Source organism: Saccopteryx bilineata, chromosome 8 (assembly GCF_036850765.1).
Source record: "Saccopteryx bilineata isolate mSacBil1 chromosome 8, mSacBil1_pri_phased_curated, whole genome shotgun sequence".
Classification (NCBI taxonomy): Eukaryota; Metazoa; Chordata; class Mammalia; order Chiroptera; family Emballonuridae; genus Saccopteryx; species Saccopteryx bilineata.
The window spans coordinates 87,881,577-87,906,658 of NC_089497.1; the positions used below are offsets into that span (position 1 = coordinate 87,881,577).

Sequence of the window (25,082 nt, forward strand, 5' to 3'; positions counted from 1 at the left end):
CTTTTGAGGGTCTTGAAGAATTCATTCACTTAAAATGTTACACACTTTCCTCTATAATTAATGGGTTATATGCATATATTCTATATTTTAAAATATTTATATCTCTGTATCTCTACACAGACATATTCATCCATCAGTCCATCTTCTTTTCCATTAATCTATCCCAGATAACATTGGGAAGCTGCTTTTGAATAGTTAGGTAGCTTATGGCTCACTTTCCCATGTGGTAACATGGGTAAAAATAGAAGTACTTTTTTTTACTCTAGAGGTTATATACATCAGATGGAATACCTGCTTGCATGTTCTTAAGCATTTCCTTAACATTTTCTGCTTGAGTGTTTCTGTTTAAGTGGGTGTGAGCAGTATGTGTTACTGTGAGAATTGTATAGTGAATCCTGACTTGACAAATAGCTAGTTGTTTATCATGCCCCTAAATTGGCAACTAATCCCTTCTAGCTGTAGCGGATTTATTTTCTAACAACAGAGGTACTTCTCTGCATTAGTCAGAGATAGTCTAGGAAACATAAATGTACTTTGTCTGTCGCAAGTCTGTTTCTCTTCGTTTCTCCTCCTCACGTCAACAACTTTTCCTTCAATTGCCTTTATTTCTTTAATTGCCAGTTGGACTAGTAATAAAATGACATTCTGTTTATGAATGTGTTCTTTGTCACTGTGTCTTACTAAATTAATTGTTCTCTTAACAGCCTGGAGAAACACATGTTGTCACATACTGAAGAGAGGGAATACAAGTGTGATCAGTGTCCCAAGGCATTTAACTGGAAGTCCAATTTAATTCGCCACCAGATGTCACATGACAGTGGAAAGCACTATGAATGTGAAAATTGTGCCAAGGTACAGTGAATTTGTAGACTACTTGGCCTCTCTGTCATCCTGCTCTCTCTTAATCTATCACTTGCTACGATATATAAAAACAAGCCATGAGAGGGGAAACTATAAATATCTTGAGAAAAGTAGACTGAGTGTTGTATGCTAAAAGGCATTAGTGCAGTGTATAAAAACACTTAGTGGGTATCGTTTTATTTTTGTAAGGGAGGAAGTAAGGCTTAATGGTGAGTTCCAGAACTAGGTGTCAGACATCCACGGTAAATTCCTGGTTCCGCTACTAGCTTGCCAGCATGGGGTTGTTTTATAGCCTTATGGAGAATGAAAATTTTATCCAATGCACATTACTGATTTATTTTAATAGCAATTTGTGAGGAAGTCACATAAAGTTTCTGAATGCCTATTCAGAAAGAATGGAAGACTTCTACATTTACAGATTTTTTCCACCCAAGTCCCCGCCATAAATTCTAATTAAACTTAATTCTAATTAAAGGTACAGTTCCTTAGTGGCCAATGCTGCCTTAGTGGCCAGTTGTGGAACAACATAAGGGTGAAATGAATGCACTTTACCTTGACCATTACGGACCAATAATTCACATAATTTATTTTTCAGGTTTTTCAATGAACTAAAAGATGTCCTGGTGTCATGAAAGTCAGTTTCAATTTGTAAAAACTTCATAGCATTTAAATTTTTTTCTCATGCCAATGGAAATTGACATTTGAAATTATCTTTAGAGATGTTTTGTTCCCAGATGTATGGGTGGCTTTTTCTTTCTTTATTATTCTTTTTTGTAAAGTGTGCAAAGGAACGAGTTTAGCTTAATGGTAATTTACTGAAACACAGTGTTAGAATTTAATCCATAGGGGAACTCCTTGAATAGATCTGTGATATATTAATAAAAATCCCAACCAGTTTTGTGTGTCTTTATTTAAAGGATACCATACCAGTTTTAATAGCATAGCAGTTAATGTCATGGCCAGCATTTTATTATTCAACTCCAATCATTTCTAAATGGGATTTAAAAGGCCTGAATGCGGTCTAATAATGTTATTAATTATTCCGATCAGCTGATGCCAATAGACACTTTGTGCTAAGGATACTGAGCCAAATGCTTTGTAGTCTGTACCCTAGGGGGGCCTGCACTTTGGAAACACTAGTTTCTTTTGGTCTTCAGGGAAAATGAATAAACAACAACAGAACACATAAACACAATTCCGTCTTGAGTCGTTCCTGGTCTTCTTTATTGTGTCCTTGAGTTAAGTTTCTCGATTAATCAGTACTCATTTCCTAGCAGGTTTTCACGGACCCTAGCAACCTGCAGCGGCATATTCGCTCTCAGCACGTTGGTGCCCGGGCCCACGCGTGCCCGGAGTGTGGCAAAACGTTTGCCACTTCGTCAGGCCTCAAACAACACAAGCACATCCACAGCAGTGTGAAGCCCTTTATCTGTAAGTTTTTAACACTCCAGCCCTCCTTCCTGCATCTGTCTCTCATCCAAAAGGCACTCTGATCTGGAGAGTGGCCACACATGGCCATTAGAGGGGTCTCCACATTAGCTTTTTATGGTCCAATCCAGTAGGGCTATTTTCTAATACCAGAAAATCTTTTATAACCAGATCCATGATATTTTGTCTGTGATCCTGGGGTGTTTTCTTTGAGATGAAATAAGTAACAGGTAGAGAATAGAGAAGTCATTAAATACTGAAAGGAAGCCTCTCCAGGTTGTATGATTTAATAGAGACAACCAGATTTGTCTCAAACTGAAAACGTTCCCGGCTTTGTAAAACAGCAAATAGCAGGTACCAGTAACCAAGATGAAGTGACAAAAACCTGTTCTGGATCAGAAAGAGCTGGAAGAACCACCCCTGGCAAGTGGTCTTATGACTCTGTGTATATGAGTTTGTGTGAGTGTATGTGTGGAGAGACAGGGGAAATAAAATGCCCTTTAATCTATCTGTCATGGCTGATCACAGGCTGCAGATCAGTAGTTCTCAGTTACTTGAAAAGCAGAACATTCTCACTTTGATGCTGGACATGCTGCTTCTGTAACTCACGGCACTAAAGCAGGTTTATAGGCAATGGGTTTGTATGTTTTCAGGGGACACCCAATCTGACCACCTACTTAAAACTTCCTCGTACAGAACGCTTTAGTAACACACTTCAAGTAAAGTAAAATAAAGCGCTCATTTAGTTCTTCTGTCCACCCATTCCTGTACTCTGTATTGTGCTGAACTACTTTGTAAGAAAAATCAGTGGTTCTCAGTTTATCTGGGCAATGACTCTGGACTTCTTTTGATCCATTGCTCAACTGGGCATATAAAAGGGACTCACTGAGCAGTCCTACAAACTTCAAGACTGATTCTGGACCCAGATAAGCTTAGAACTGGTTGAAGTATACTCCGTCGTTGGCAAAAATCTCTGACTTGGGAACCTTTAAAAAACAGTTTTTCTGACAAATACTCGATAGTTTGCAGTAGGTATATGAGACACTACTACAGGACCTAATGGAAAAAACCCTAATTTTCAGTGCCAACATGGAGATACCAGGGACTAGCCCTCCTCCATTTGGCCTTGATACACTCCTCTTTTGTGCTTCCTTCCAAGAGAGCTTTCCTTTCCTTTTCCAGCTTACACTAGAGTCCCATTTGGCTCACATGATCTCTGGGTGGAGTGAAGAGGCCTAACAGATAACCTTTCATGGGGAAGTTCTTTAAAAGTTGCAGGAAATAAAACATACAAAAGAAATTTCAGACTTCTTGTCTCAAAGAAGCATTCTGGACTCTAAGTTGTAATACCCCAAAAATGTACTTGCAAGTGCTATAGGCATAATTTATTTATTTATTTTTGATATTTTAGAAATATATTTTAATACATTTATTTCATTTTGGTGGTGAAGAGGGAGTGAAATAGACCACAACAAATTAGGATCACACATTTAATACTTTCTCTAATATTTAAAATAAAAGTAAGAAAATACTGAGTCCTGTGATCTAAGCTTCTGGGATCTGGAATTTTAATTGTGTTTAAGTCAAGTATTTCACTTTAAAGTGCTAGAGGGTGTCCCTTTCCAATTAGATTGCACAAATGATTTCCCATGAATGTATTTTCAGTAATTATTGGTAAATTTAAATAGCAGGTAGCATTCTTCAAATATAAAATCTGACAGAGAACCATCGGGTAATTATGAATAATAGCCATGTAATTTCAGAACAAAAGAGGAATTGGTGTGGGGACTTTGGAGTGGAGAAGGTTCACCTAGAGTTGATATCTGTTTCTCACCAGAAGGCCACACACCACGATTTGCCCCCACTGGTGTGTTTATGGCAACTGTCTCTTATTACAGTGTACCGCCAAGCCTGAGCCCAGAGTCACCATCACCAAGGTAATTACTCACTGCCTTTGCAAAAACCTCCAGCCTTCCCAAATAGAAACCACATGCTCTAATAGGCTAAATATATTCAAAATACCTCTTAATTTGTTTAATAAGTAGAAAAATGCAATGTTAACTGCTGGCTAATTCGTTATTACTGAGAAAATTACAATATAGACTTCAACATCAATTGAGCCATTTACCTGGAGGGCTGGTGGTTTGTGGTGGGCCAGGCCAGGTCTTTGAGTGAGCAAAACAAAACCTCTGCCGAAGGAAACATCCCACATTCTGTTTTCTTGAGATCTGCTATAGACACCACTCCTCTGTGTAACAGAGGGTACGACCAGGAAAGCCAAATGTACCTTCTGCTACTTCGATATAGAGAAGCGTTTGACTTTCTTAAATCCACTGAGCTCTAAGAAATAGAGCAACATTTCTTTGCCAAGAAAGTTGCAAACCCTTCAAAAGCTTACACTTTGGTTGAATACCCAAAAGACATTTTAATGCCCAGAGGACAGGTGTCACTTTCTTAATGAGTGTACTCTTATAATTCTAACATTTTATTTACTCGTTCTTGTTATTACTCATAGCTGAATTAGTGTAAATAATTAAAGTCTTGTATTTCTACCCTCTATATCATATGGTTATAATTAGTGTATCAAATAATTTAATTATATATACTACTTAAATTCTTTTATATATGTATATATATTTATGTATTTATATATGTATATACTATATGTATATCCACATTGTATATGCTTAACTAGTTTATACTTTTAAAGGAGACTGTCAATATATTCCAAGAGAATGATTTGAAAAGAAATTACTCACATCTTCCCTTCCAGTTACAATGCTTGTTACAGCCTCTCTACAATGTTATGAATCATCCCACAGCTGAAAATTCTTTTAGTGCTACTAAGGACACTGATATATGTAGTAATGCATTTTAACTGTTAGTAGTAAAAGAAATAGATGTGGAATCATTTGGTTGCTTCTTATTTGGTTGTGTTTGGGATAATTCAAGTTCTGGGTGAGTTTGCATGAATGAAGGTCCTTTGAATGAATTTATTTTATTATTATTATTATTATTATTGCTTTGACTTATGAGCTCAGCCACTCTGCTTAAAGACAGTCATCACATAAAAGCAATTAATGATGTTTTGTTTTAAATTTAATGTCTTATATAAATTTGTTTCAACACTTGCCTAAGAGGCATATTATGTTTCTATATCTATCAAATGTGCACAGAAGCATTAAAATAAGCTCATACATAAAGTAGGCTCATCATTACTAAAGTAAAACTTTAAAAAAATGTGATGCTTAGGAAACAGATTCTATAATTCTGCTGGACTGTGAAGTAAGTGGAATTCTTACCTAGCAAAAAAATTTGTAAGGGTTACAGAGTTTGGTCTTAAAATATACTTAGATCTGCTTACATATATGTGAGGAAGAAGATGTTCTATTTTTTGGCAAATTCTCAGTAAAGAGGGTTATTTCCCAGCCACACCCACCGCTGTGTTCTTTCTGGATTAGTGCTTTCACCATGCTCTCCCCCACTTTACCGTAGTTGGCCGTAACACATAGGAGTCAAGCCCTGAGATAACCGGTGAAGATATGACAGCAAGTGGACATGTTCCCAAGGATGCGGGTTTTATAAATGCAGGAAGGTTAGCACAACCACTGGTGTGAGGGGAAGTCAGAGGACGTGATCATAGTTCATGGGAACCAGCAATGCAGGATGGGCTACATTCAATTGAGTTTCCTTTGCAGGCTTAAAATAGAGCCATTGTAAATTATGTCAGTCTTTCTCAAATCATGAAAATGATTGTTAAAAATGTCTCAAACTACACAATGTGCATTGTTGTATGGCTTTGATGTGTGAATGATGAGAGCATATGATATAATTCAAATTAAATAATGGTAGAGCAGTCACAAGCTTTTTCCCCAAGGGGAGAGGGAATAAAGGTGAAGTTTCTGGTTGAGCGAAGTCTTTTTTATTTTGTTCTGGTGCCTACAATGTAGGATTCTTTAAATGGTCTGAATTTTGAAAGGGGTTCTTGTTATGTTTCATGTTTAATACATCTAAAGACTTTTATTTTAAAGATTCTGTTAGTGTAGCTGTTGAGTGGGTGGGAAATCGATGTATGCTGGAGTTTGATTTTTTTTTAAGTATTTAAAGACAAAAATGAACACAAATATTAAGCAATGGGGATGAGAAACTATTTTTATATCTATGAAATATTCGTGCCACTTCCACACATTTGTCAGGTTGGACGCCTTGCTTTGGACTCTAGTGAAAGTGGGTTTTCTGTGTCTGGAGCACCCAGATTGGTGCCTCCAACATCTTTTCCTGGCTTCTTAGTTGAAATTTTGGGTAAACCAATTGTGATACTTGCTAAATTCAGAAGCAATTGCCATAAAGCCTGAGATTCTTTTTTGTTGTTTGCACACAGGTGAGGTCTGCCATAAATCCTATACTCAGTTTTCAAACCTTTGTCGTCATAAGCGCATGCATGCTGATTGCAGAACCCAAATCAAGTGCAAAGACTGTGGACAAATGTTCAGCACTACGTCTTCCTTAAATAAACACAGGAGGTTTTGTGAGGGCAAGAACCATTTTGCGGCAGGTGGATTTTTTGGCCAAGGCATTTCACTTCCTGGAACCCCAGCTATGGATAAAACGTCCATGGTTAATATGAGTCATGCCAACCCGGGCCTTGCTGACTATTTTGGTGCCAATAGGCATCCTGCTGGTCTTACCTTTCCAACAGCTCCTGGATTTTCTTTTAGCTTCCCTGGTCTGTTTCCTTCCGGCTTGTACCACAGGCCTCCTTTGATACCTGCTAGTTCTCCTGTTAAAGGACTATCAAGTACTGAACAGACAAACAAAAGTCAAAGTCCCCTCATGACACATCCTCAGATACTGCCAGCTACACAGGATATTTTGAAGGCACTATCTAAACACTCACCTGTAGGGGACAATAAGCCAGTGGAGCTCCAGCCCGAGAGGTCCTCTGAAGAGAGGCCCCTTGAGAAAATCAGTGACCAGTCAGAGAGTAGTGACCTTGATGATGTCAGTACGCCAAGTGGCAGTGACCTGGAAACAACCTCGGGCTCTGATCTGGAAAGTGACATTGAAAGTGATAAAGAAAAATTTAAAGAAAATGGTAAAATGTTCAAAGACAAAGTAAGCCCTCTTCAGAATCTGGCTTCAATACATAATAAGAAAGAATACAGCAATCATTCCATTTTCTCACCATCTTTAGAGGAGCAAACTGCGGTGTCAGGAGCTGTGAATGATTCTATAAAAGCTATTGCTTCTATTGCTGAAAAATACTTTGGTTCAACAGGACTGGTGGGGCTGCAAGACAAAAAAGTTGGAGCTTTACCTTACCCTTCCATGTTTCCCCTCCCGTTTTTTCCAGCATTCTCTCAGTCAATGTACCCATTTCCTGATAGAGACTTGAGATCGTTACCTTTGAAAATGGAACCCCAATCACCAAGTGAAGTAAAGAAACTGCAGAAGGGAAGCTCTGAGTCTCCCTTTGACCTCACCACTAAGCGAAAGGATGAGAAGCCCTTGACTCCAGTACCCTCCAAGCCTTCAGCCACACCAGCCACAAGTCAAGACCAGCCCCTGGATCTAAGTATGGGCAGTAGGAGTAGAGCCAGTGGGACAAAGCTTACTGAGCCTCGAAAAAACCATGTGTTTGGGGAAAAGAAAGGAAGCAACATTGAACCAAGACCTGCATCAGATGGCTCCTTGCAGCATGCTAGACCCACTCCTTTCTTTATGGACCCTATCTACAGGTAAGAGTGGATGGGAGACAGGTAAACCTGGACATCTGTAAGAAAGCTAGCATTTATACTGTATTGTTACAGCTTTGAACAAACCATTTTAATTGTTCTAAAACAGAGAGTAAAGTTGTTTGATCTAGCGAATTCACTTTTGTTCAGAAAGTCGAAGTTTGGACTTATTTTTGGATGACTCTGAATTTGGGGTTTTGGAATAGGCTCACAGAGTTCCTTCCCTTGACAATAAATTTATTTTTAAACACATTTTTTAAAGTGGAAAATATGGGAAAGCCATATTTAAAGCAAGTTGTCAAGTGGCAGCAGAATGAGGCTCCTGAAGGGTTAGTGCAGATCTGTGTGGGTACGTGCATGGGTCCGCTGTTCGGAATGAGACGGGACACAGAGCAGCAGAAGGGTTCTCTTTGTTAACCTACCAGTAACCCTTAGGAAGTACTGCTCATATGCTGTTTCTAAATAAATCTGTTAGGAGCCCCGAGAAAATGAAGTATTAATCACAAAGATGTTTTGTCTATAATGTGAGTGGTCGGCTTAAAAAAATACACATCTCTGTTTAATGCCTTCATTATTCAGTTTCCTTTAATGCATCCAAAAATTCTTTGGGGGATACATATATGCTTAATAAAAAGCTTGATATGCAGCATATTGTAACACTCGCTTGACCATTCAGAATAATTTAGTTTTTAAATGCTAGTTTTCTGTAAAAGGTATGAATAGCAATAATTATGCTTATTATGTATTTCAAATATTTCCAAGCATTTTCACATTTACTTTCTCATTCAAATCTTGAACATCATCCAGAGTTAATGGAAGATGTACATATTTTTTTATTGGACTTATTTAAGCCAGAGGTATTTGCATATTTTTGCCTGATTCTCTTTTATGAGAGAGCCAATCTATTCTTTCACTTAAAAATACTTATAAGGTTCCTGTGGCTAAATAGATACTAGAGCTGCAAGCTCTTTTTTATTTAAAACTCTTTATTACCTGTATTATCTAATAACCAAGAAACACTGACAGTATGTTAAGGGTTGCTTCTTATTGAACATGACAGGGGAAATAAAAAGGAACAATCAAAAATATCTCAAAGCCATCAGTACTTTGAGATATTTGGTACTTTTTTCCCAGTTATTATAATATATCTTAATTCCTGTGGTAGTCCCACTACTGGAGGAGAAAGAAAGGAAAACAGATCTATCATATTTTGTATGTGGATCGTATGTTACATGTTGCCCATAGAGTTGTATTTCCAACTCAGGGGTACATGTTATTACTTTGTAAAGATAATTTTTTACACTTTCTTTCTTAGTCCCTTCCAATGGAAATAAACCTCCAATTCCTTCACATACCCATTGCTCTCTTCTCCATTACCTCCTAACCTTCTTCTTGCTTACTCTAATCCCATTCTTCTCTATGCTTTTTGTCTCAGTTAAGGCCTTAGGCCTGTCATTTATCTCGTGAGAGGTCTAAACTCCAGTTTTAGTGTAAGACCTGGGTTGAAATCTCATCTTTCCCATGTCTTAAACATTTCTTTTATTCATAAAATGGATATAAGAGCACCTATTTTAATAAATGAAATAGTGTATGTAGAACATAGCATATATAAAATTTCAAGAAGTGGTAGCTGTTTTTATTTTGATTCTATTTTCAAAGTGTACCTACTCAAGTCTTTCAAATAAAATTATTTGCAGTTAGTAAAAGAAATTAATCCAATCCATGGTGTCATTTCCTATATGCTTAATAGAGAGTATAATGACAAATATTTCTAAAGTGGAGGGATATATAGATAAGTTTTATATGTCTTTATCTTCAAAAAGTTTCTCATCTTCTCCCCACCACCTACCTTCCCTAATTATGAGCAGTGGCATCCTAAAGAAAATGCTCATACCTCAACAAGTGGTTAGCAGGGTATACAGTGTGCTTAGAAACTCGCTGCTGTTATTGGCAAATATAGAAGAAATATAATGAATACTTGGGGGAGCACCTTCTTGGTAGAAAATGACTTTAATTTTCATTTTTTATATTTTCTCATTATAATTACTAGTTATTCAGTAGGATTTTTCCATTGTAAATAGGACCTTCTTTCTTTAGTGCCATTAGTTTTCTTTAAGAACTGAACAGACGTCTTTATATTTTTATTAGTGTGCTTCCCAAAAACCTACCATTTGCTTTATTATTAGCTGTTTTAAATGTCAATGATTATAAAGTAATTGATATATGAGACTGATTCATATCCAAAATCCAATTTTAACCTTTCAGAGTAGAAAAAAGAAAATTAACTGACCCACTTGAAGCTTTAAAAGAGAAATACTTGAGACCTTCTCCAGGATTCTTATTTCACCCACAAGTAAGTATTTTGAATTTGAGACTTCAAGCTTGTAAACTAACTTGTTGATCCTGAAAAGCAGGTGCAATGAAATGAAGAAAATCTTGAGAACATTAAGATTTCCTATGACGCTGGTGTGGAAGAACACAGGAAATTCTAGTAGAATTAAAATCCTTACTCCTTAAAGGAAAAGTAGTTAACATGGTGTTGGTGTTCAGTTATAGTCTGCCATGAACTACTTATTGAACCAAAGTATATTTTGGGCTGAACAAAATTCAGTTAAGAGAATACATATGGATGTTGTCTTTTGTGTTTAAAAGTTACTGATTACTCTTAGTAAGAAATGGATCACACCGTGACTCGTCCCAAACTCATGGAAGTTCTTTTAGTGCTTAGATAAAAACAGGAAATGAGTCTACCTGACAGGCTGTTACCATAGAGGGTGAAGGAATTTATCCAGAGTCCACTGGGCATTCCAGAAAAGTTCTGTAATTGCACAGGAATTCTCCACAATACACAGAGCTATTTGTTGAATGGAGTTGTGTCCATTTATCAAAACAAACAAACAAACAAACAAAAACACACACACACACACACACATATATATATATATATGGTTTCTCATTGCAAGAAAAATGCAAAGCGGTATTATATAATCGATTATCTCTCTGTCCTGACATATTTGGTCATTTTTTAAATATTAGTTTACATATCAATCAAAATGTGGAGAATTGTATTGAAAGAACAAATATATAAAATCTGGAATCTGACTTCTTAACATAATGATATTTATTCTTTTAAATTTATTTTTAGAAGATACCAGCTCTGGTCTTTCTTGATAGTAAGCAGACATTTAATAAAAATTTAAACTTATTTGTTCTGTTTCAGTATATTCAAGCCAGAAATTATTCTCCTCTAATAAAATCAGGTGACATTTTATGCAAGCTATCTTACAGAAAGTTAGGAGGTAATCTAATTATATTTTCTCTTTTCTGACACCACTCCCCGCCCTCTCTGTTACCTCTCCTGCACTTTTCAGTCCCTTCCCAAAGTCTTGAACAACAGAGTATGAGAGCTGAAATACCGTCTTCTGGGCTAGCTGGAGAAATCTGTCATGCTCAAAATTCCTTGTGTTTCAAACGGAGAAAATATATGTAGTTTAGTATTAAAAGGGGTTGAAATATTTCACGTAGAATTCATTTTATATAGGAAGGCGAATGAACAGTATCATTTACTCTACAGAAAAGAAGCAAGTTCTAAAAGAGTAAAGGTTGGCCCTGGCCGGTTGTCTCAGCGGTGGAGCGTCGGCCTGGCGTGCGGGGGACCCGGGTTCGATTCCCGACCAGGGCACATAGGAGAGGGGCCCATTTGCTTCTCCACCCCCACCTCCTCCTTCCTCTCTGTCTCTCTCTTCCCCTCCCGCAGCCAAGGCTCCATTGGAGCAAAGATGGCCTGGGCGCTGGGGATGGCTCCTTAGCCTCTGCCCCAGGCGTTAAAGTGGCTCTGGTCTTGGCAGAGCGATGCCCCGGAGGGGCAGAGCATCGCCCCCTGGTGGGCAGAGCTTCGCCCCTGGTGGGCGTGCCGGGTGGATCCTGGTCGGGGCGCATGCGGGAGTCTGTCTGACTGTCTCTCCCCGTTTCCAGCTTCAGAAAAATACAAAAAAAAAAAAAAAAAAAAAGAAATAAAAGAGTAAAGGTTTATAAGGGACTTATATACTATATTTAGGCTGATCTAAATTGAATTTGCAGGCCTCATGGACTAATATACCTGGGCATAATATTGACTTAATGTCACATATTGCACAAAAAGTATATTTCTTTTAGTAACTTCTAATTATGACTAAATACTTATAAGGATTTTCTATTTATATTCATTTAATTATAATAATCAAATTGTTTTCCTATTCTGATTATCTTTAAAATCTAGTAAGTAATCACTTCAAGATAAAGTGCTATGGATACATGGTGTAATTAAGAAAAAAATGTGACCTGGTCTATCTGGCTTTTAGTTTCCTTATCTGTTAGATGAAGGTGTGGTATATAGGGACCCTATTCTCTGAAATTTGAAGATTTCTAGCTAGCCAAGGTAAACTTCCTGGTTATAAGGTGAGAGACTTTGTCTACCGATAACTTTATATATGCAGGGAGCTGTTACAAATATAGTATATGTATTTTTTTAAATCAAAGAATATAAGAAAATATGCTATCCTTTAATATTCCCAAATGAAAGATGACCAAAGACGAGGTGCATGTCTAATAGTGCTTAGAGCACAGCCATCACTCCCTCAGGCCTTTGCCAACATGCTGGAGGAGCACAGTGCCATGTGCGCCCGTTCCACACCGAATGTCATGCCATGGTGTAAAGGGTTGCATATTGCTGTGTGCTGGTATTAGAATAGGACCCAAGAGTAAGACTCAAAATATTTAACACCTGGTACGTCATGAAGACTGACCAATCTGATTGGACTCCTGCATTCTGGAGCAGGGTTCTGGAGCCCTTTTTGCACCTACTGTTAATACTTTAATTGCTAGATAGGAGCTCTATTTGACAGCTCTTTGGGGAGGACGCCAGAGCAACGGGGGGGGGGATATTCAGAGTATTTGGAACAGAGACTGTTTGCTAATGACTACAGAAATATTTCATTAATTTCTAACCCTCATGGCTGTTTTCATGTGTAAGAGCTGTACATCACTGGGATACAGGTAACTTAGAAACTATTGCCTGAGAGAAACTTGGGTCACCCTAATTTTATCAAGCCTTCAGTAAATCTGCCTTAAATGTTCTGAAGTTTCGGTAGAAAATTTTTGTTCTTTCTAGTACTCTATCAAATTCCATCTAGCCTCAAGAACCACTCACAAACAAACAAAAACTGTCCAGAGTTCAGGGCCAGATATTACTTTACCAGTGGCTTCACTAGTTATTAGCACGTGTGCTTAGGGTTTGAGCACTGTCGTTCATCCCTCTGAGCCTGCTCTGTCAGTGGGATGGGGACTCTCCTTCCGGCTGCACCAGGGTAGGTAAGGTCAGTGTTCATGCACTAGCACGGTTAGCATTGTGCTGGGCATGTGGAAGGACCTAAACAAGGAGAAGCTCTTATTATGAGTGAATGCAGAAGTATTCCATTTGAATATAAAGGAATGTCAGTAAAATACCTTCCTGACATCCCCTGAGCCAGTTCTTTGGTGGGGCTATCCCATGCAGATATCTAGAAGTACTTGTAAAGATGCTTACTGTGTTCTCCGCGCTCTCTCACAGGGCAGCGGACAATAAGGGTGGCATAGGGCAAGAATCCAAAATTGAGGGACTTGCCTCTGCTTTTGGGGCTCGAGTTTTTGGCAAAGCAAGTGCTTGGATAAGACCATTTATTACTTCTTTTTCCATTTAAAGTTTATTGGAGCCAATCACACGGGCCCTCTGGGACATATGTATCTTAATCTTTAGAATGAGGATAATACCTACCCTATCTATTTCTCAGGGTTATCATCATTATAAAGAGGAGACCACATATTCTCAGTGTCTTAGGGGAAACATATAAATAGATACATAAATGCTTGGTAGTGGTATTTTCTTTTTGGCAAACCGAATTTTACAATTTTTGTGTGTTTTTGTATTCTACTTAACATGTCCCTTTGCACAGTTCCTAATTAATGACAAGTGAGTGTCAGTAAATAATTATTGAATTTTATCAAAAGATTATTAGGCCATGATACTACATTTTGAATAATAATATGTATTTTTAAAATTCTTGTAAAACATACCTAGAAGATATAGGAGGAGCACATACATTAAAATTAAAGACAAATGCTGTCTTTTATCATTCTCAGGATCTAACTTTTTCTCTAGTTCAATGCTTAAAGAAGTACGGTATATTTGCTCTGTTGGGCCACTAGAGGACTATTTAGCCTTCTATTTTCTCTTATAAATAAATTAGTTTAATATAATAGAGAAATAGCACTGTAGAGGTTTTCCCTAAGTGGTGAACATTATTTGTGGACTCTTAATTTAGGTTATATTTATATATATACCTTAGTTTAGGTTATATATTTTATATATGAAGGAGATAACAGTCACAAGTAGATTAGATGAAGGGAGTGATGCTGCTGTGTGATTTTTGGAATGTCCTTTTTATTAATTTCTGTGTTAGGTTCTTTGGTCACCTCAGTAGCTCATTTGAATTGCCATTTGACAATAACACTGCTGTAAAACCAGCTATTGTTCCTTGGTTTGATTTTCCTATTATTTTAATACTAGTAATAAAATATGCATTTTCTTTTTAGATGTTTGGCTTTGTGTACATCCGCAGCAGAGATTCTGTTTTACTTCTATTTGTTTTTTTATTCATTCATTTTTATTTTTATAAAGTGTCTGACTAGCCTGTTTCTGTATCCTAAGAAACTGGGAAAAATTAGTAAATTAGTCTTTTCTATGTTATTATTTATATATTGACATGAAATCACTTAAAGCTTCTACCTTTTATCTTCTATTTTGCTTTCAACAAGTGTTTCTTATTGTTATATTTCTTTTTTTCTGAAAAACTATGTCTTCCTTATTAAAGACAAAAAAACTTATAATAGCAAGATATATCCCATTTAACCAAGCAAAATAACGTTTGTGTTTCCTAGAAAATTTTCTGAGTCACTCAAATTTCCTCTGGTGATTCTTATCATAAATTGTCATAAAAACTAGACTTCTGTAGTTCTTTAAATTAAGGTGTCCTGACTATTGATGGTCTGAGTCCCAGGCTACTAAAGTCAAGCAGTGTGCTTCCAAGTACATTACCTTTGTTATTTAGTGATTTACATTTGAGTGAATATCTTATTTTCTTTGTTATTAACATTATAAAAATGTAAGAGACTACATACAGTAATTGCTTATTTTCAGCTATTTAAGTAAAATTTAGAAATCTTGTTTTGCAATGAATGAAAAAACATATTGACTCTGCTATTTAAGAGATGGTAGTAGTTAGTGTTTAGCTTTCTTGGAAAAAGAGCATCTGGTTTATAAACTTGAGTCTAAAATTTAATTTACATAAATAGAGGAAACTCAGCAGTGTTATAAAAATATTTAATTTTTCATTTTCACAGCTTTTACTGGAGGTTTAGTTATATGATAAGCAAAAATTACTGTTAGCATAAAAATGTTCATTTCTCAAAGGATAGATTTTAGTGAAGATACTGATACAGAAGTAATTTTTGTTTTTGTTTCAATTTTGCTCCCAGTTCCAACTGCCTGATCAGAGAACTTGGGTAAGTTTTCTACTTATATTCTTGACTAAAATAATATAGCATTAAAAGGAAAACAACTTATATTCTAAATTGCTCTACAGACACAAGGAATTCTGAGCCCCTTCCCAGTAAATGATATGGCTTCAGGAGATCGTTTTTCAGTTTGTGAAGTTGTAAAATATATATATTCTCAGTTATAATTGGGCTTTTAGTGTCCTATAAATTATTTACAGAAAGAAGTTAATTCTAAAAATCTGACCAATTCCACATAATTACACCTTGATATAGAACTCTTTTTGAGTACTTGGGAGCATGTTATTAAAAGAAACTTTGAGATGGGTCCCTAAGTGGAAAAAAATCATTACTTAAGGGAGCCTCTATCAGCATTAAAGATGCTTTTAATAAAGGCTTCAAAAAGATAAAACCTGAACATATATGTAGACGCAAGCTGACATTGGAATTTACATCCATATGTCCCAGGGCAGAACTTGGTTCAAGCAATATGGAGAAATAAGGCTGAATATCTGAAAATCCATATTTAGCTAGTGAATGGACCTTTTAGCATTGGATTTCACTTCCTTAGCATTCAGTTACTGTTTTCAGATACAGTCAGTTGTCAGCTAAGGATACGAGGGGACAGCTTAATTTTTTATTCAAGATAAAAAATAATGCTGATTTAGTTTTCCCTCCCAAATAAACTTTGGGTCAATTGAAATATATATAAAAAATATATATAAGTAACATATTTCAAAATTTCCTCTAAGAGTATGTGCTTTTACTTCTTCATTCTCTTCTTCACTCACAATATACTGATTTTGAAGAGTAGGTAAAATTTTGAAATATAGTTCAATTTTCTTTCAGTTATCACATATAATTATGTATAAATTATTTAAGTTGGAGCACTTGAGCACTTACCTATTTTCTCTATCTGATGTTGGGTTTCCTTTACCAGAAATTTCTCCATTTTTTTCCTATGGAATATATGATGAATTATGTTTTTTCTTATTCTGAGAGACCTTTTTTTTTTTTTTTTTTTGTATTTTTCCAAAGCTGGAAATGGGGAGAGACAGTCAGACAGACTCCCGCATGCGCCGGACCGGGATCCACCCGGCACACCCACCAGGGGGTGACGCTCTGCCCCTCCGGTGCGTCGCTCTGTCGCAACCAGAGCCACTCTAGGGTCTGAGGCAGAGGCCAAGGAGCCATCCCCAGCGCCTGGGCCATCTTTGCTCCAATGGAGCGTGGGCTGCGGGAGGGGAAGAGAGAGATAGAGAGGAAGGAGAGGGGGGGGGGTGGAGAAGCAGATGGGCGCTTCTCCTGTGTGCCCTGGCCGGGAATCGAACCCGGGTCTTCTGCACGCCAGGCTGATGCTTTACAACTGAGCCAACCGGCCAGGGCCTCTGAGAGACTTTTAAGGATTAAGTTCATGTATTTGAAAAGTATAAGACAGAGAAAGAGAGACTCTTAGACAAAGTTGTGGAGTAGATGGCATTGTTCTTTGTCCAGCCTTTATTTCCAGTGTTCCTCGTTTGCCTCTCCCCGCAGAGGTATGTCCTGGGTATTGCACCTCAAGGTCCTCATTTTCTAGGGGAGAGAATTACCTTCTAGTAGCTTTGTTGTTAGCTGCTTTAAGCATAAAGGCCAATGGTTTTATCAACTTCCAAAGCCAATTTCAGATTTTAAGTTAGACTCCATTTGCTGATAATACAATGGTATTATCAATGGTATTATTAGCAACTGCCACTGCAGTATTTTAGAAACACTCCCATTCCATTGATTCATAGGTTTTCCAGAGCTGTTATTTCTGTGTATTATAAAGCATGGGTATTAGTGGGAAATGTTAAAAATATATGATTTTACTTTTTAGTGGTAGAAAACTCTGATTTCATAATTATGATTGCTGAGTGTGATACATGGAATGACATAATGATAAAATATGAATATTTACTTCCCCTCATAATTTTGTGACTTCTCAAGATTATCAACTGAGTAAATATAGAAAACTACTAAATATACAAACTTTCCCATCGTAAGTTATTTATGAAGTTAAGTATTTTATGATAAAGGCATGTGTAATCTGATTTGTGAAACATTAGGTCACATAATTTATGGTGCCATTGGACATATCATGTCATATAATCAGATTGTCACTTTAAAAGTTTTATTGATTGAGAAACTTTTCTATGCTATTAATTATTAGCTGTTAGATCATAAATGTTAAGCTAAATGCTTAGGACTCAGTTGATGATAGCTTGCCTGCTGAAATGTTTTTTTAAAATACTAACTTTATTTGAATAGAGATATAGCTATTTTTTTTTGTAAGAGCTAGGGAGTTATGTCCAAATATTAGTTTGCGTCAGTATAAAGTTAATAGTCTCTTGGGGACTGGAAGGGGGTGAAATAACTTCCTCTTCCTGACATCTGGCTGCAGATACCATCAACAACTATTATATATATAAATAAAATTACTGTTCCATAAAAAAACCTGTCATTTACTGATCAGAGATTAGCCTATGACATTAATAGAACACAGAGTAATACATTTCTAAAATATATGATCTAACTTTTCCTCCTTTATTTTCCTCATTCTCAGCAAATTTCTTATTCATAGTAGTACACATTGCCCTCTTCATTGAATTTTTCATAATTGAAAAATATAGATTTTGTTCCATTTATCCCAATTTGTCTTTTTAAAATACCAACCCAGACATTAAAATGAATGTCAAAACTTACCATTTCTGTAAAATGAATGCTATTTCAAGAGGAACATTTTAAGAGCCAGATAGCCAGAGAAAGTTGGAATTTTGACCCATACACTAGATAAAGCTCATCTTAATCCAACACCTTAATTCAAGATATTGATTTGAGTAGGGCTGAGGTTGATCATAAAATTGCTAAACTACCCCAATTGGCCAATGTTTAAGTCACCTGTATCTGTTCTGATGGGGAAATGTATTCTTTGTAGTGGAGGTCAAGTGCTGTGAGAGCAAATCTTATGAAGATGAAAGAAAGGATTCAGTGATGGCTTTTATGCTACTTCAGTAGTAGATTGCTAGAAAGAAAGTGGTGTGTGTGTATGTGTGTGTCTAGTGTTAACAGCTACCCTCAGCTCACTTCCCATCTTCTCTCCCATTTCCCCACTCTAATTTAGTCGTCTTTTGTTTTGATACCAGAAGCACAAGGTGGGAGTAGCTTATAAGAGAGACACTTGGGTAACTCCTATTATCTTTAAGAATGTCATTATTTAGTCATCAAACCCATAATATATTTTCTTGTTTCTTGATGGTTTTCCCAAATCGAAACAGTTTGAGGTAAAGTAATCACAGTGATCTTTCTTCAAAAGGAGCTATTAGCAGCTACTAAAGCAAAACACATTTCTCAACAGCCAATTGCTCTTAAAGAACTTGAAGGACTTGTAGTTTATATGAGCTAGAGATGAAAGCCGAGAATAATAATAGTCATGAGCAAGCTATTTTCCATATAAAAAGAAAAGTGTTTCTATAAGATGTATGGCCACAGGAATCTGAGTGTATCAGCAGGGCGGACACTCAAATGATTTAAAACCACTAGATAATGAATCTTTACTCAAATATTAAATGTACATAAATAAAACATTTATAATCATCACCCATGCACTTACTATTCTGCTCAATAAATATATGCAATCATGACCCTTACCCTGGCTTGTTACTGTTAATCAGCTTGAAGTCTGGAGGTCATTTTTCACTCAGACAATTTATTCCAGGGAGGGTGGAATATCAAAATGATGTTTCTACAAGGAACAATTAGAAGGAATAAATGCAAATAAAATAGTATCATAAAATATTTCTGGATTGATTTTTAATAAATAAAATCCCAAGTAATATGAAAATGCTAATGCTCTCTGGCTGGAGGGGGATAATGACTGTATTCTGTGGGGATGGAGTTTCTGCCAACCTCTCTGAGCGGCATCATCATTTCATATCTCTGCCCTGTGATCAGTACATGTCAAAATCCTTCATAGTGACAAATGTGCTGTCCGCTTGCATCTGTGGAGAATGTTTTAGCAGCTGAGTGATTATGAATCAAACCCCTGAGCTTAGAGCCCCTACCGCTTCCCAATGCATTCACATTTGTCGTCTGACAAGTAAATGTATCTTGACTTTCCTCTGAGATTTTTTTGTACCATGTTTGATGAAAGACGTTTGGCAAATTGGCAGTGGTACCCTGTACGTTGCAATTTGTAGCTAGCATTAGGAGTCCCGGCATGAAATGAGAGGGGCAGCTCCAGGATGAAGGGAAAAGAAAGAGAGCTAAGTACGACATTAATAGTCTCTTCAAGAATCAAGCATAAAATATCCCCTTTGTAAGAAAAGAATCACATACAGGGCCTTCTGTGAAGATCTTGCTCTAGTCTAAAAGGTCAGTGGTATTCTGTCCAGCTGTGTGTCCCCAGAATGTATTATTTTGTTAATTTTCCTTTTGAGTAGAAAGTGTTACCTTTTATTTTTAACCCGAGCTTATAAATTAAGCCTCCAACTCTGTCCTGCCATCTCATCAGCAAAGGAACCACCCTCTTGGGTTGAACAGTGGCTTGAATGTACAGTTGTCACCATTCTTAATCCTTGCATGAAGTCTTCTGGTCTACCATCAAAGTTCTTTGAGAAACATACAGAGCGCATATAGAGTGCAAACACCTTTTTAAACAGCTCTCTGAGCTCTCCAGTAGCATAGTGACCTGAGAATCAAATAAATAATGGGAGAGTTGATTTAACAAGAGGGGCCAGGAGTTGGCTTTTTCTACTTAAAAATTCAGTAGTAAGCAGCTTCCAAATAGAATGTAAGCATTGAGGAAACTTCATGTTTTGAGAGTATTGAAATAAAGGGGATAGCCCCTCTACCTATGGAGGTTAAGGATCAAGTAACTTTAAAAGTAAATGCCACCCTCTCATTGTAACTCCATCACATACCTGTGCAGGTGGGCAAAAGGATTATAAGCAAAATAAGTTATTTGAGGGGAAGAATTAGGCAGCGTAGTTTTTCTTTAAGGATATTTCTCAGAGTGTGGTTACAATAATTGCTCCCCTTATCTTGTAACACCCATGCCAAGTTATGTTGTATGAAGATATAATGTTAAAATTCAATCTTTGTTCATAACAAATTAATATTTTATTAAAAATTTTTGTATATGATTCCATGTAAAATTCAGTCTATATAGACATTAATAAACACAGTCTTAGACAAAACACCTCTTACCCATTTAATTAATTAATTAATTTTTTTTTTTACAGAGACAGCAAGAGTCAGAGAGAGGGATAGATAGGGACAGACAGGAACGAAGAGAGATGAGAATCATCAATTATTAGTTTTTCGTTGTGACACCTTAGTTGTTCATTGATTGCTTTCTTATATGTGCCTTGACCGTGGGCCTTCCACAGACCAAGTAATCCCTTGCTCGAGCCAGCGACCTTGGGTCCAAGTTGGTGAGCTTTGCTCAACCCAGATGAGCCCACGCTCAAGCTGGCGACCTTGGGGTCTCGAACTTGGGTCCTCTGCATCCCAGTCCGATGCTCTATCTACTGTACCACCACCTGGTCAGGCCCGTTTAATTTTTTTTATATGCATGATATACATTTGGCTTAAGCTATAACTTTGGAATTCTCGATGTTTTTCATGCTATGAGTTCTTTTCATGGGATTTCATGCTTCCTATGGTTTTTATTAACTAGGCAGGAATATAGGGCCTTTCCCTATCATACCTAGTTTACTGTTGGAATCCATACATAATAACAATGCTCTCACTTAATAAAAACCTAATTTAGCTTTATTATCTTTCATATATTTCATTGCTCAATTGTATATCAGATTATTATAAAATGGTCTAACCAAGGTTTTATGAGCTTTATAAACTTGATTATTTCCAAAATCAATAAATCCTCTAATTGTTTGTTTAATACTGAGACACTGTGACCTCTTTCTATAGACAATTTCATTCAGCAGATTCGATGCTTCCTTTTTATTAATGATATTCTTGGTTTGCTAGGGATTATTACCAAACAAAAGATGTCGGATGGGTTCTTCATGGCCTTGTGATTTTGCCTTTCAGATGTCAGCTATTGAAAACATGGCAGAGAAGCTAGAGAGCTTCAGTGCGCTGAAGCCTGAGGCCAGTGAACTTCTTCAGTCAGTTCCCTCCATGTTCAACTTCAGAGCGCCTCCAAATGCCCTGCCCGAGAACCTCCTGCGAAAAGGAAAAGAACGCTATACCTGCAGGTAACTGCAAAGTTAATTATGGCTGGCTTTCCAAAAATCTCCCCTCTGAATTCAAAGGCCCTGCTGTTTGTTTTGGAAATTATTCTTGATTGGATGATTAATAACAACCACGATAGCTCTCAAGCACTTCAAAGTGCTCTTTATTTAGTAAGATATAAAAATAGTGGTTTCAAAAAATTATTATTAAATGAGAATTTTAACACAGGCCATTTGGTTGTGATAAATGAGGTTGGAAAGAGTCCAAATACTATCTACTTGTTTCACTTTGATATTTATGAATTTTCTTTCACAGTTAATTATTTTCATCCAGAAGTATAATACTACTGTCTTCAAGCATACATATATTAATTGTCATGTCATTGAAGAATAAAGCTATTAATGAAGGACAAGTAAGGTTGATAAGTGAAGAAAGCAAGTTAATAAGTTTCTCATTACTCATCAGTAGTAGTATAGTAAAGCTTTTTTTTGTTTGTTTCTGTTTTCTTTTAAAAAAAAGAATTGTGGTTATAATTTCTAAATTGTCATAAATTTATGGCATCTGACTCTGGCAAATCAATTTATCTTCTCTTTGGAAAATATGTCACTCTGTTTCCAGAAAAGATTTTATAGGAATATACCTTGATGGATGAGGTCTTAGAATCCTGTTTGATCTGATACCACACAATGTAAAGAGTTGTCACTGTGGTTAACATGTAAAATAAGTTGAAACATTTGAAATCTGTTTACATCAACCCAGAATCACAGACTCTTGTCATTTTTTTATCCCCTTGTTTGGTTCAGTTTTGTGAATATAAAGATACAGACTTAATAAAAGAGGCGTATGGGGGTCATCAAAACTAAAGTCTATTTTCATAAACTGCTTACTTATGCATGATCAAATTCAACCAGATCTCATAACGCAGCCTGCATTTGTTGAGTTATTTATAATCTGTAGAATGGCTTTGTTGCAGTTTTAAATAGCAAAGGCATGTGAGTTCTTGGTAAGATTAATTAAATCAGAAGCATTTGGCTTCTGTGTGGCTTGAGTGAAATAAAGTCAATTGTGCTGATTTTCTCTTATAAATATCTTTTCATAACAGATACTGTGGCAAGATTTTTCCAAGGTCTGCGAACTTAACACGGCACTTGAGAACCCATACAGGAGAGCAGCCTTACAGGTTTGACAATGAGTTTTACTAAATAGCTTGACAAATATTGTAATAATTAAAGTGGACTCAATACCACAATTTTAAAGAAAACTACTTCAGGGCATATCTGAATACATATTGTTCAATTTTGAATCAAAGAAGAATTAATTAATAGCTAGGATAAAAATTAGGATAGTCCTAATTTCTTTTATCAAAGCTTCTTATATCTCAGTATAAAATTTTTAGAAATATCTAATACAGAATAAGTGTTTAAGAAATGTTAGCCATTTAAAAATATTTTATTCTCTTTTTTCTCAATAATTAGTACTACTTTAATTGACAATAATCACAACTCTGCAGCCTTCTTTTCCAAATCTTAAATCTCTGTGAATAGTTAACAACTGATGTATTACTTTGTTTTCTCAGTAGAGTTAAGTTAATGTCCACAGGTCTCATTAGGAGTTTAAAGGAATGAACCTTAAACCTGGAAAAAAATGTGGAACTACAGGTAGAACATATAAAATAGAATATATTACAGGAACAGAGACAATTCCACCAACAATTTCCAAAGTATCTCTTAGCTCCATGATGGTGAACCTTTTTATAAAAACTGCCCACTTTTGCTATGCTGGTCAACCTGGTCCCTCCCACCCACTAGTGGGCGGTCCAGCTTTCATAGTGGGCCAATCGCGGCACCATTTGGTTGCTCCACTTCAGCACACCATGAAAGCTGGACTGCCTACTAGTGGATGGGAGGGACCATGGTGACCAGCACTACAAAAATGGGTGGAAAGGTTCACCATCACGGTCTTAGCTTATTCTGTTAAATGTCAAGATTAGTTGCATGACACATGGGACACTTGTCTAATTTTAATATTATTGTTTACTAAAGAATGAACATAATCAATATTTTCCTTTCCAGTTTCAAAACAATTGTTTAATGTGCAATGTGCTTTGCACATAGTATTAGGTACTCATAAATATTTCTTCAAAGAATGAATGTTATTTATCTTAAATAATATTATAATTTTATTCTGCTTGAAATTCTTATATATCACATATGTGTAGTTATTTTTTTTTCTGAATGCTCACTTTTTCCATTATATTAAATAATAAATTATTTATTAGGTTTCATAGACCTTTTACACACAAGAATAAGAAAATGGACAGACCAATGCTTATTTGAAGATAATGGAAATTTGAGGAGAAAACTTGAGGGATGTAAACTTAGAAAATGATGAAGTGTTTTCTGAGATTCTTTGCTTTGCTACATATTTTATAAATCACTAATCATCAGTGATTTTTATACTTTGTATGTGATAGGATACACTTTATATAATTGGTCTCAGAGAGATATACAAATGGAAAGTTTTAAGTGCTTTCCCTTTTTTAGAAAATTTTAGATCCCAGGAATTCTGTGTAAGTTAAAGGAAAGATTTCCGCACTTACATTTTGTTATGGCCTAGGATGTGGCAGGCAACTATGATCTTATACTCATTTTACTCTTTTTTTTGTTTGTTTACCTCAATTTGATGGTGTTATTCAACCCCATATATAATGCTATTATTATCTGCGTATTTTTAAAAACACAAACCAAAATATTGACATAGCTGGAGATCTGAATTATTTACCCAGCTCCTCTATTTTACATGTGAACAAATTCAGATCCACAGATGCTAATTGCCTTCTATAAAGATTGGTATTGATAGATCTGGAATTAAAACCTAGGCCTGGAGCTCCCTCCCATTGGGATTTTTACCTCAGACCACAATCCCAGAGGCCTCTGTGATCCCTCTTCACATCCAAATCCTTAACATTGTACTGCTCCTCATTATGTGTTCAACTAGTTCTGAAACAGGCTTTAACCACCTACTAATTTATTGGAATAGAATGTAATGATTTTTTATTTAAGAGCACTCTACCTCTTGGCCAAGACATTAGCAAAGGAAAGATACAAAGTCACAGATAATTATTATTCTTATTGGCCAATTTTATTTATATTAGAGTGGATGATGTTTATTAGATTTGGAAAAGCCCCTTTTCATACAGGCATAAAGTTGGAAGCCTATCAAAGACAAATACTCTTTCCTCACAATTTGTGTAGGAAAGATTTTGAGTGTAAA

General features: G+C 36.3%; 1 protein-coding gene across 15 annotated transcripts in view; it reads left to right on the forward strand.

Moving 5' to 3' along the window:
- Positions 1-25,082, forward strand: part of MECOM (MDS1 and EVI1 complex locus) — a 701,730-nt gene that overhangs the window by 661,870 nt on the left and 14,778 nt on the right. For 10 of the 15 annotated variants that reach the window (XM_066241043.1, XM_066241049.1, XM_066241048.1 and 7 more), the window contains 7 exons: positions 705-852; positions 2,136-2,292; positions 6,671-8,027; positions 10,290-10,377; positions 15,576-15,602; positions 21,666-21,832; positions 22,912-22,989. In XM_066241043.1, the coding sequence (XP_066097140.1) occupies positions 705-852; positions 2,136-2,292; positions 6,671-8,027; positions 10,290-10,377; positions 15,576-15,602; positions 21,666-21,832; positions 22,912-22,989 (2,022 nt within the window). The remainder of the gene's footprint in view (positions 1-704; positions 853-2,135; positions 2,293-6,670; positions 8,028-10,289; positions 10,378-15,575; positions 15,603-21,665; positions 21,833-22,911; positions 22,990-25,082) is intronic. The other 5 variants (XM_066241044.1, XM_066241058.1, XM_066241046.1 and 2 more) reach the window with 5 other exon arrangements.